Below are 13,310 nucleotides of genomic sequence, written 5' to 3'. Positions count from 1 at the left end.
TACGATTACAGGGCACACGACGAGGAATTACCAACAACAACACACACGTCGACGTCATTATTTAAATAGAAATATTTTAAATAAATTATATTTTTAACTGATGTGGAAAGTGTTGATTTTTAGGTGTAGACTATTGGATAGTTGGAAATATTTATAAATTTAACCCTTTTGACTCCCGAGTTGTAGAACTAATATGTATTTTGTTGCTAGATTTTTAAAGTTTGAGTTCACTTATTTACGAAGTAGATCAGTGAAGTAAATTTTAGGAACTAATTCTCCGATAAAATAGACCATAACATAGCGTTGTTATGGCAACGCCATGTTACGGCCCTTTTTTCATATAAATTGGTAGTGAAAACTGTCAAAATGCTATGTAATTGCTGTGGAGAGAGATTTCTCATTGCCGTTTCACATCATAGTGCCAAAAATGGACTCATTTTCAATTGGAAACATATTTTTGATCTACACTTTCAAGCAAAAATTGATATCATTTCTGCATGATATCAGGTTATCCAGAGCGGGGGTTCGAACATCCACACAAGGCAGTGCGCTTATCCGTTACGTCATGGAACGCATAATGGTATATTAATGATTATATGATGGTATGTATAACATATACGCTTCGATAATATTTAAACATATTCATCAGCACTTTGTTATTTAATAAAGAAAGTATAGAAATATTTGAGCAAAAACAAAAAATCGTTTTTTGAACTAAAGATTTGTATATATATACATGTGTATATATATATATATTTATATACATATATGATATATAAATATATATGATATATAAATATATATAATTTTTTTCTGAGAACTAAAAATGAGTGCTAATTGAAAAATCCTTTTTGTAAAAAAGATTTTTAAAAGTGATAGCGACCGTTTCTCGTTTTAATTAAAGAGACTTAAATATATACACTTGATTTTACATATGTATATATATATATATATATATATATATATAAATATATATGCACATACATGTATATATGTATCTAATGTGACAAGTGACAAAGTGACATTGAGTCATTATTGTCACGGATCGTCTGGACACTTAACGAGATGCACTCTAAATATTTTGCATGTATATATATATATATATATATATATATATATATAAAACATACAAAATAAACTTTACTAGGTTCCTTTGGTTAAAGATATTTAGTCGCAATTGACAAGAACAGGCTTTGGCTACCACTGCATACCTTGGCAAGCACTGACTTCCTTACTTTCATCAATCCATAACTTGCAATTGATAAGATAAAGATAAATGCAATTGATATATGTAAATGTATTGCACTTGTCACATTGTTCAATGTCAAATGGAAAACACTAGTTGGTAAACAGTGCAAAAATTTTTCATTCACAATTATCAGTTAGTACATCCAAGTAAATGCAAGTTTTTCACAATGACAAGTACTCTGCCAACCCAGGAAGCACTAAATGAGCAAATCTTCCAGGCCATCAAGGACAACCATTTACCGAAATTTGAACGTCTGCTCGCCTACTGTCGTGTCCATCCTAAGACCATTACAGATAAAACCAATAAAAATAACACACTCCTGCATTGTGCCGTAGAAGAAGACAGTTTTGATATTGTCCGAGAATTGTTATTGGAAAGGTGGCAAACAAATATAAACGCGCAGAATGACGATGGTGACACTGCCCTGCACATTAGCGCCAAGAAGAACTCCGATCGACTGATACATTTGCTCCTGAAAAACGGAGCGATCAGTGATGTCGTCAACAAGGAAGGTAAAACATTTCTGGATATCGTCAGGAGAATGGCAAATCAAAGGGAGGCCCACCTGGGCAACCACCAGATTGAACAGAAGATGGATAAATTGAACCAACTGGGACCTTCTCAAAAAGTAACATGTAAAAATTTTTTTTGCTATTTTTTTTAATAAAAAGAACAAGAATGAGAACAAATGTTTGAACAAACATAAAATAACAGTAGTTTTTTTTCTAGATCAAAGTGATGTTCAAAAAATAATAAGAGCTGAAGACAATAAAACATATAACGCAGCTAAAAATAAAAACAAGACAGTATTTAGGCCTTTGTCAGACAGGAATGATAAAATAAATTGCATTGTCAACCATAATTGGTCTTTTTTGCACATCGCAGCATACAATGGACATGTAGCAAGGGTTCAATCTTTGATAGGTCTGGGAGCAGAGGTAAATGCCGAAAATAAGAACAAGTTGACGCCACTCTATTGCGCGGCTGCAAATGGATTTAAAGATGTGGTTCAACTATTGACTGACAAAGGTGCAAATATTGAAGCTAAGGCTGATAAAGGACAAACGCCTTTGCACATTGCAACTTTGTATAATCACTTGGATGTAGTCCAGTTTCTAATTAGTAAAGGCGCCAATGTCAATGCTATTGATAAAGACAATTGGACACCATTGCACATAGCAGTCAATAATGGTTACTTGAATGTTGTCCAGACTTTGATTACAAAAGGTGCCGGTGTCAATTCTATCACCAAAACTCCCTTGCACATTGCATCTGAAAATGGTCACTTAGAGGTGGTGCAGCTTCTTATTTGCAAAGGCGCTAATGTAAATGCAGTTGCAAGCAATTGTACTCCATTACAAATGGCATCTCAGAATGGTCACTTGAAGGTTGTCCAGTATCTGGCAACTAAAGGCGCCGATATCCATGCTGTCACTAAAAATTTGTATACACCATTGCACATTGCAGTAGCAAATGGTCACTTCAACATTGCACAGTTTCTAATTAGTAACGGCGCCAATATCGATGTTGTTACTGACAATAATTGGACTCCATTGCACTTGGCAGCCCATAAGGGTTACTTGAATTTTGTCCAGATTTTAGTTACAAAAGGTGCCGATGTCGATCTTACTAGTCTTACTAGGACAAGAAGTACTCCATTGCACTTAGCAGCTCAAAATGGTCACTTGGATGTTGTTCAGTTTCTGAAGACTAAGAAAGCCAATGTAAATGCTTATACTACAACAAAATGGACGCCATTGCACTTTGCAGCCAATAATGGACACTTGAATGTTGTCAAGTTTTTGCTTAATAATGGCACATGGATACATGATATTCACAGACAAAGTTGGAAACCCTTGCACTTAGCAGCTCAAAATGGTCACTTATAGGTAGTACAGTATTTAGTTAGTAAAGGCGCCAATGTCAATGTTGATGGTAAATTTTGTTGTACTCCAATGTACTCGGCAGCCAATTTTGGTCACAAAAACATCGTCCAACTATTGATTGACAATGGTGCAAATCCTAGCATAGTAAATGAGGACAATAAGACGCCAATGTACTTTGCCGCCAAAAAAGGACATAAAGAAATCGTTGAACTTTTGAAAAGTAAAACAACATCGAATAACAATTAGAAACAATAAATTTATGCAGGTTGAATTAGTGTTTTTTTTTAATACTGTTCCATACGTTTTGTGTCCCAATTTGACTCTTCTTTAGTGGGTTATGTATGTATGTATGTATACATTTGTATCATTGTTAGTACAAATGCAGCAAAGCCATTAATTTTGCAGCAGCCAATTCTGGTCACAAAAGTATCGTCCAACTATTGATTGACAAAGGTGCAAATCCTAGCATAGTGAATTACGCCAATGAGACGCCAATGGACCTTGCCACCAAAAAAAGACATACAGAAATCGTTGAACTTTTGAAAAGTAAAACAACATCGAATAACAATTAGAAAACAAACTTATGCAGGTTGAATTAGTGTTTTTTTAATACTGTTCCATAAGTTTTGTGTCCCAATTTGACTCTTCTTTAGTGGGTTATGTATGTATGTATGTATGTATGTATTTATGTATGTATGTATATATGTATGTATGTATGTATACATTTGTATCATTGTTAGTACAAATGCAGCAAAGCCATTAATTTTACTAAAGCATCCGTTACTTTAGCGTCGACCGCCATTTTCATTCCAAATTTAATTCTGCACTTAAACACAGATAAACACACATTTGTACAAACTTATACACATTTTCTCGTTGAAACATACATTTACACATTTATGTACACTCTACACACTCAAAACCATTTATACACAATCATATACTATACTACTATAGCATCACGCTCGAAACCTTCTACTTCCTCGTCCAATTCCCTCGATTTTTGTACCACCTATCTATTTTTATTCCCTCTTAAGCTGCATAATAAAATAATGGTATTTTGCATCGTTTTATGCGTTAACCATACACATCGATGGTCTTTGCACATTTTTCAAAGTAGAGTAAAGTAAATTATTAATTTATTACTTATCTCTTCTTCGATGTTAATAAATTAGCATTTAGCAATATTGAGGTTTTTAGTCGTCTGATTTATTATACGAGAGTTGCATCACTCAAAATTATTCAGACCACCAGGGCTTGGTAATAGAAAATTTTGAAAAATATCAAAAACTATTGATTAGTTATTGGTTTTAGTATTTGCATGGATAAAAGACATATTTAAGTATACCATATCTAAATTAGAGAATTGCTGGACAAGTCTTGCACACTGAGAGAAATATTTAGTTAGACTTATACAACTAATGAAAAATGTGATGTTGTAAGAAAATTGTGAACATCTCATATTTATGTAAGAAAAATTATCGATTTTAGTATTTGATGTCATAATGTACATATTAAAGTACGACATAACCAAATTTCAGCATTCCATTTCAAACTTTTGTATAAAATAAAATTTTCTTAAAGTACAAAAATAAAAATTTATCCCCAAAGTATATATAAAAGTTTAAATACTTTGTAAAGCAAACCAACAGTTAAGTTTACATTTATACATACGCCAACCCTGTACATATATATATATACATATATATGTATATATGTATATTTATATATAAAGTTTTATGTATATATAAACATGACCGCAAAAACCGTCACACTCGACGTGTTATATAGTAACGAAAGTCTAATGAATAAAATTTACCACAAAAGATCATATTTCATGAACATTATACGCATTATAAATTATACATTATATTTACTTATATATACATACATATATACATGTATACATATGTGTATGTAGATATATACATGTATATATATACATAAATATAATCTCCTTGTACAATATTTTTCCTCACCTTGCACGTCTATTTTTTTTAAGTATGTCTTGGTTGTTCACATTTTTCTTTTTTTAATATAGATGTGGCTAATCCTCAAACATTCAATGAAAAAATTACAGGCTCCATTTTCAAAGTAATGAAAGCATCCAATATATTTATATGAGAATTTGCCAACATATTTATAATCCAAAATTTCCCAAACAATTCAAAACCATGTTTTCTGAATACGTAAATAAATTCATTATAATTCTTTATAAAGAAACACATATTATGAAATTTGATAAATCATGTTAAATTTTTCAAAAACCATTTTTTTCTGTGGTAAAATGTTATAATTTGAATATGGTGTACTTTAATATATCTACTATGACAGCAAATTCTAAAATCGATACGTTTTCTAAGAAATATTCGAGATATTTATAATATTAAGAAAAAAGTACATAAAAGCCACTTTGTTAGATAAAAATGCTTAAACTAAAGTGGAAAAGTTGTAACTTTTTAAAAACATTTTTGTTAATTTTAGAATATTATAATTTAGATACGATGTACTTCAATATGTTTACTATGAAAGCAAATACTAAAATCGATACGTTACGGTGGAAAAAGCTTCCAATATATTTATAAGAGAATAGGCCAACATATTTATAATCCAAAATTTCCCAAATAATTCAAAACCATGTTCTCTGAACACGTAATTAAATTTATTATAATAATTCTTTATGAAAAAAAAGATATTAGGAAATTTGATGAATCATGTTTTTTCTGTTGTAAATGTTATAATTTGGATACGGTGTACTTTAATATGTCGACTATGACTACAAATACTAAAATCGATACGTTTTCTAACAAATATTCAAGGTATTTATAATATTGAGAAAGAAGTACATAAAAGCCACATTGTTGGTTAAACTAAAGTGGAAAAGTTGTAATTTTAAAAAAATATTTTTGTTAATTTTAGAATGTTATAATTTAGATATGTTGTACTTAAATTTATCTACTATGACAGAAAATACTAAAATCAATACGTTACGGTGGAAAAAGCTTCCTATATATTTACAAGATAATAGGCCAACATATTTATAATCCAAAATTTCCCAAACAATTCAAAACCATGTTATCTTTATACATAAATAAATTCATTATAAGAATTCGTTATAAAAAACAGATATTAGGAAATTTGATAAATCATGTTCAATTTTTTAAAAATACTTTTGTTAATTTTAGAATATTATAATTTAGACATGTTGTACTTAAATTTGTCTACTATGACTACAAATACTAAAATCGATACGTTTTCTAACAAATATTCGAGATATTTGTTAGAGAACGAGAACGATTTTGTTGGATAAAAATACTCATAAACTAAAGTGGAAAAGTTGTAATTTTTTAAAAATATTTTTGTTTGTTTTAGGATGTTATAATTTGGATATGATGTACTTTAATATGTCTACTATGACAACAAATACTAAAATCGATACGTTTCCTAACAAATATTACAGATTTTTACTTTCATATGAAAAAAGTACACTAAAGCCACTTTGTTGGATAGAAATTTTGTTTGGATACAATGTACTTTAATATGTTTACTACGACAGCAAATACTAAAATCGATACGTTACGGTGGAAAAAGCTTCCAATATATTTATAAGAGATTAGGCCAACATATTTGTAATCTAAAATTTCCTAAACAATTCAAAACCATGTTCTCTGAACACGTAACTAAATTTATTATAATAATTCTTTATGAAAAAACAGATATTAGGAAATATGATGAATCACGGTTCTTTTTTTCAAATTCTTCGTGCGTTATCAAACGTCGTTCATCACCATTATTATTCGATAGTTATGAAAATTTAATTAACAATCACAAATTTGATGTAATACTTGATATTTAAGGGTTTATTGTCTACATTATTTTTAATTTCATATTTTTATAACCTTTTTTTCATTATTATTTTTTATGTTTTGACACTCTGGTAAATTATATCCTTATTTTATAGCTACTAAATTCTACTATACCATGATCGACTTGATAATTTATTATTCAAAAACAGAAAATACTCTTACATCACATTTTTTAAATCTTATATAATTGGAAGTTTTTTGCCAAGTGTGTATAATTTATCTATTAGTTGCTGTATACTATTCAATGTTTTTATAAAATTATTATAATTTAGCTAAAAGATGACATCCCTCAAGTGTACAATTAATACAAAACTAGTACTACTAATACTTTAATACGAAACTAGTACTATTATTACTATACAAATAAAACAACCTTCAGCAAAACGCCTTTTGAATAAATTAAAGAATGTAATAAAGCCCAGGTTCGAACAATCTTGTTATGTTTTATTGTGTGAATGTGTTCCGTAAACATAGTTTTGAATTGTTTGGCATTTTTAGAATTGTTACGTTGTTGAAGTCGATTTTTTTTAAATTTTGGCTATTTTCCCCAATATAAATCTAATAGCAGTCCAAACAATTAATTAGGTAAAGCAAACAATATACGAAACATATATATCGTATATATATATATAATATATATATATATATATATATATATATATATATATATATATATACCTTGTTTACTAAGTTAGTAAGTCTGAATAGTGTTGAATTTGTTCGCAGTCTTTGATTTAGCTAGCGTTAATAAGATTCGAGTTGGATTCTAGTTAATTACAAACTTAATGTATCTAATGGCCTTTTACACACGTCTTAAACAGACATATAGACAGACGGACGTCTAAATATAAAATCTATACTAGGGTTTGCAAATATACATAGAGACACAAAAAGTCAAACTAAAATTAAACAAATTAGTAATAAATCATATTGGAAAATTACAAGACTAAAAAGTCGTACTAAAATCGAACAATTTGTTAAGAAATAGTAGAGAATAAATAATATTTTTTTGTTATTTTATTATTTTAGTATTGAAGTTGCTAGTTTTAGTATTTGTTGTTAAAGTAGACAAATTAAAGTAGGTAGAAGAAATTTTGTGCACTGATGGCAATTTTTACTTTGCTCTTCCATGTTTAGTGTGAAAAATCAAGTACTTGTTTAAGAAATTTGTTAATAAATCAAAAATTCATAAGAACTTCATAACAAAGAAATATTTAAGTACAACATATTCAACTTACAACACTCTTGAATAATGCCTTGGGCACTGAGGGTAAAATTTACCTTTTCCTATTGGTTTTCCCAGGTAAATGAGGTACTGATTAAGAAGTAAGGTATTAGTTACTAACTCATTGGTTTATGATAAAACAAGGAATTTTTGTCATAGTAGGCATATTATACTTAAATCGTTCTAAATCAAATATACTTATAATTCGAAATTTCCCAAACTATTCAAAACCATGCTCTCTGAACACGTTGATAAATTGTAACGTATAGTGTTGAATTTCTAAGTTTTACTTAAAATACATTCCTAGACATGGAAGTAACTTTTTTCCAAAGAAGCAAATATCTTGAAATTTTTCAAGAAAACTCATCGATTTTAGTACTTATTGTTATAGAAGATATATTATACTATAGCATACTGAACCTAAAACATTCTAAATCAAATTCATAAGTTATTATGAATTTCTACTTAAAATATATTCCTGGGCATGGAAATACTTTTTTATAAAGAAGCAAATATCTTGAAATTTTTCAAGAAAACTCATCAATTTTAGTATTTGTTGTAATAGTAGGCATATTGAAATACCACATAACCAAATTACAATATTATAGGACAAATAAAAGTATTTTAAAAAAAATTACAACTTTCCACTTTAGTTTATGAGAGATTTTTTTTTATATATTTATAAATAACTCAAAAATTTGCTAGAAAACGTATCGATTTTAGTATGTGTTATAATAGCAAACATATTTTAAATAACATATACAAATTACAGTATTCCAGAATAAACTATGTAACAATAAGGGTAATAATTACTTCTTTTGGAACAACTACGTATAAATAATAAGTGTTTTTCTAAGAATTTTGTTAATATAATTATTATTTTTAGTAAAATGCTATAATTTGGATATGTTCTACTTGAATATGTCTATTATAACAACAAATAATAAAATTGATAAATCTTCTAACAAAACTTTGAGGTATTCACAATTTTCTAAACAAAGAACCCTAGATTTACATAGACGATGCAGTTTGATATAGAAGTTGAAAAAAGTTTTAAAATAGTTTTGCTCGTTTTAGAATATTGTTATTCTAGTATGTTATACTTAATTATGTCTACTATGACAACAAATACTAAAATCCAAAAATTTTCTAGCAAATATTCGAGATATTTATAATCCTATCAAAAAGGTACACAAATGCCAGTTTGCTAGATAAAAATACTCAAAAAAGTGGAAAAGTTGTAATGGTTTAAAAATTATTTTGTTAATTTTAGATTGTTAAACTTTGAATATGATTTACTTTAATATGTCTACTATGACAGCAAATACTAAAATCGATACGTTACGGTGGAAAAAGCTTCCAATATATTTATAAAAGAATAAGCCAACATATTTATAATCCAAAATTCCCCAAACAATTCAAAACCATGTTCTCTGAACACGTAAATAAATTCATTATAATAATTCTTTATCAAAAAACAGATATTAGGAAATTTGATGAATCATGTTTAATTTTTGAAAAATATTTTTTTCTTTTGTAGAATGTTATAATTTGGATATGATGTACTTTAATATCTCTACTATGACAACAAATACTAAAACCGATACGTTTTCTAACAAATGTTCGAGATATTTATTATCATACGATAAAAGTACACGAAAGCCACTTTGTTGAATAGAAATACTTAAACTAAAGTGAAAAAGTTGTAATTTTAAGAAATACTTTTGTTGGTTTTAGAATGTTACAATCTAGATACAATGTATTATGACAGCAAATATTAAAATCGATACGTTAAGGTGGAAAAAGCTTCCAATATATTTATAAGAGAATAGGCCAACATATTTATAATTCAAAATTTACCAAACAATTCAAAACCATGTTCTCTGAACACGTAATAAATTCATTATAATAATTTTTCATGGAAAAAGAGATATTAGGAAATTTGATGAATCATTGTTAAATGTTGAGTTTTAATTTAAAAAAAATACTTATGTTGGTTTTAGAATGTTATAATTTGGACATGATGTACTTTAATATGTCTACTATGACAAAAAATACTAAAATCGATACGTTTTCTAACAAAAATTCGAGATATTAAATATAAAACGAGAAAAGTACCATCTTAAATAAAAAGGAGAAACCCAAAACAGTCTTATATATTTCTGGATTGAATTATCATTGTGCAACTTGCCAATAGGCAAAATGCACTAGTCAAACCTTTATTATATATATATATATATATATATATATTAAAATAAATATAATAAATCTTTTAAAGCGCATATTCGCACTTTTGCGAATTGCAAATAAATCACAAACGAGTAATCTAATTAGTTTGTTAATTGACTTTAATGGTTTCAAGCGTTAAATATATCACTCGACAGATGTCGCAACGACGTCGCAAGAAAATAATATGAAAATAGAAAACTAGAAAAACACTGAGGGTTTAGACAAGAATGGAAATGAAAAAATTGGAGCAATTTGGGGAAAAATCTAGTTATACCGAGATATCTAGGTAATAGGTACTACTTAAGCACTTTTAACATCAAACTGAAAATATCTTCAATATTTGTTAGCAAACACATCGATGTTAGTATTTGTCGTCATAGTAGACATATTAAAGTGCAGCATATTTAAATTGCAATAATCTAGATGAACCCTATCTTTTTTTATAATATTTTATAACATATAATTCACCGATTAAATATACTTTTATTCTAACTCATATACTAATTATAAATATCTCGAACATTTGTTAGAAAACATATCGATCAAGTATAATATATCAAAATTACAAAATTCTAGAATTGACAAAAGTATTTTAATTAGTCCTTTAATTATGCGATTTTTTTTATAGACAATTTAAGGTAGTTTTATCATAAAACTATGAATCTCAAATATTTTAGAGCAAGCATATCGATTTTAGTATTCGATTTTTAGTAGTCGTAGTATATAAATTTCGTTCGTTTCGTTTTAAATACACTCTCTACAATATTCAACGTCAACAATATAAAACATCAAAATTGTAATTTTGTAAAACAACGAAAACAATACTTATTGAAAAATTTAAACTTTACTGTATTAACTCATCCCTTCTATATATGGTTTATTTACAATATGCATTTATTAACTTCCCGTAGGGTAAGTTATTGTAATGGGCCGAAAATCGGAATTGAAAATTTCTACATTTGTCGACGTTCTGAAGGTTTCTGAACGTTTTGACATACCTCAGAAAAAATGGATGTGTGTGTGTGTGTGTGTGTATGTATGTATGGATACAAATTTCCAGTCACGTTTTAGGGCTCACGGATCAACCGATTTGAATAGTTCAAAAAACATTCGATTCCTATTGATAGGGAAAAGAGCTGATTAGTTTTTGGCAAAGGCAGGTCCAGCCGTTTCGGAGATACGGAGCAAAGAGTGCAGAAAATAGAAATCGAATTTTTGAGAGAACGGAGTATCCGATTTGAATGATCTAAAAAACATTCAATTAGTAATGATTGGGAGAAGTGTTTATTAGTTTTTGGCAAAAGCAGGCCCAGCCATTTCGAAGATACGGAGCTAAATATGTAAAAAATGGCAGTTTTTGAGAGAACTAAGCGTCCGATTTAGATGATTCAAAGAACTTTCTGCTTGTTTTAACAAAATAATTTTGAAACAAAAATTTTGTTCCAACTTTTTTTTTTTTTTTAATTTTTTGTATATCAAAAATAATTCAGATTTTATTTTTGATTCTGACTATAGTTCTAATATACTTTACAAATAATTTCAATTTTGCAATTCAGTTTATATAATTCTTATAAATATTAGACAATGTTACAATATTTATAATAATCTATTCGAAAACATTCAGTATTCCTCGAACATTTCGTTACGGACATGGGAAGTTCCAGCAATTTGCCTTAAGGCACGATGCCATAATTGCCTCAAGACAGAATTCCACTTACAGCTAGTTTACAATATATTTTAAATCTCAAATAGTTGTAAAAACTCATCAGTTTTAGTATTTCTTATCATAGTAGACAATCTACTTTTTTAAACTAGAAAACGAGAAACGAGAGAGAAACTAGAAAATCTATTTTTTTAAAAACATTTCAAATTTCTCAAAAATCGATTATTTTCAGTTTTCAAATTAAAAAGAAAAGATTTTTTAAAAAATTGATTTACGGTACGGAAAGTTCCAACAATTTGCCTTAAGGTACTATTAGTACATAATTTGAAAAGTTCCAAAAGCTTCCTTAAATGATGATGCTATCTATATGCCATACTTCAGCAGATAAAAGAACCAATTCAGTAAAATTTGAAATAGAAAATGTGTTTTTTTTATATCTTTAGGTTTTAGTTTTATAGACAAAATGGATCTATATGTGTGTGTTTATGTATGTAAGAATTGCCGGATTCTCGACGTTTTCGGGAGCATGGATCAACCGATTTGAATGATTCAAAAGCTATTCGATTCCGATTTTAGGAGAGACGTGCTGATTAGTTTTTCGTAGTAAATCAAATAACGATCGTTATTTATTTATTTTATAATTGAACAATTTGTTCCATAGAAACACTGATAAATATGGTAATAAACTAGCTGTAAGTGGAATTCTGTCTTGAGGCAATTATGGCATCGTGCCTTAAGGCAAATTGCTGGAACTTTCCGTACCGTAACGAAATGTTCGAGGAATACTGAATGTTTTCAAATAGATTATTATAAATATTGTAACATTGTCTAATATTTATAAGAATTATATAAACTGAATTGCAAAGTTGAAATTATTTGTAAAGTATATTAGAACTATAGTCAGAATTAAAAATAAAATCTGCAATATTTTCGATACACAAAAAACTAAAAAAAAAAAAAAGTTGGAACAATTTTTTTTTTCAAAATCAATTATTTTGTTAAGACAAGCAGAAAGTTCTTTGAATCATTTAAATCGGACGCTTAGTTCTCTCAAAAACTGCCATTTTTTACATATTTAGCTCCGTATCTTCGAAATGGCTGGGCCTGCCTTTGCCAAAAACTAATAAACACTTCTCCCAATCATTACTAATTGAATGTTTTTTAGTTCATTCAAATCGGATACTCCGTTTTC

At 28.2% G+C, this 13,310-nt stretch overlaps 1 protein-coding gene across 1 annotated transcript; it reads left to right on the top strand.

Annotated features, from left to right (window-relative positions):
• The first annotated feature begins 1,415 nt into the window (after positions 1-1,415).
• LOC113363114 (ankyrin-1-like) lies at positions 1,416-3,138 on the top strand. The gene is made up of 2 exons (XM_026605596.1): positions 1,416-1,884; positions 2,135-3,138. The coding sequence occupies exons 1-2, from the start codon at positions 1,416-1,418 to the stop codon at positions 3,136-3,138; spliced, it is 1,473 nt and encodes a 490-aa protein (XP_026461381.1).
• Positions 3,139-13,310: the final 10,172 nt, after the last annotated feature.

Source organism: Ctenocephalides felis, unplaced genomic scaffold (genome assembly GCF_003426905.1).
Source record: "Ctenocephalides felis isolate EL2017-DRISC unplaced genomic scaffold, ASM342690v1 CF-g0.4_SCAFFOLD_00845, whole genome shotgun sequence".
Lineage (NCBI taxonomy): Eukaryota > Metazoa > Arthropoda > Insecta > Siphonaptera > Pulicidae > Ctenocephalides > Ctenocephalides felis.
This window is presented reverse-complemented; position numbering and strand designations above follow the sequence as displayed.

Bases quoted from the DNA above. Each gene is read 5' to 3' on its own strand.
- LOC113363114 (XM_026605596.1), top strand. From the start codon at position 1,416: ATGACAAGTACTCTGCCAACCCAGGAAGCACTAAATGAGCAAATCTTC. The intron at 1,885-2,134 runs GTAAAAATTTTT...TGCACATCGCAG, and splicing joins ACCTTCTCAAAAAGTAACAT to CATACAATGGACATGTAGCA.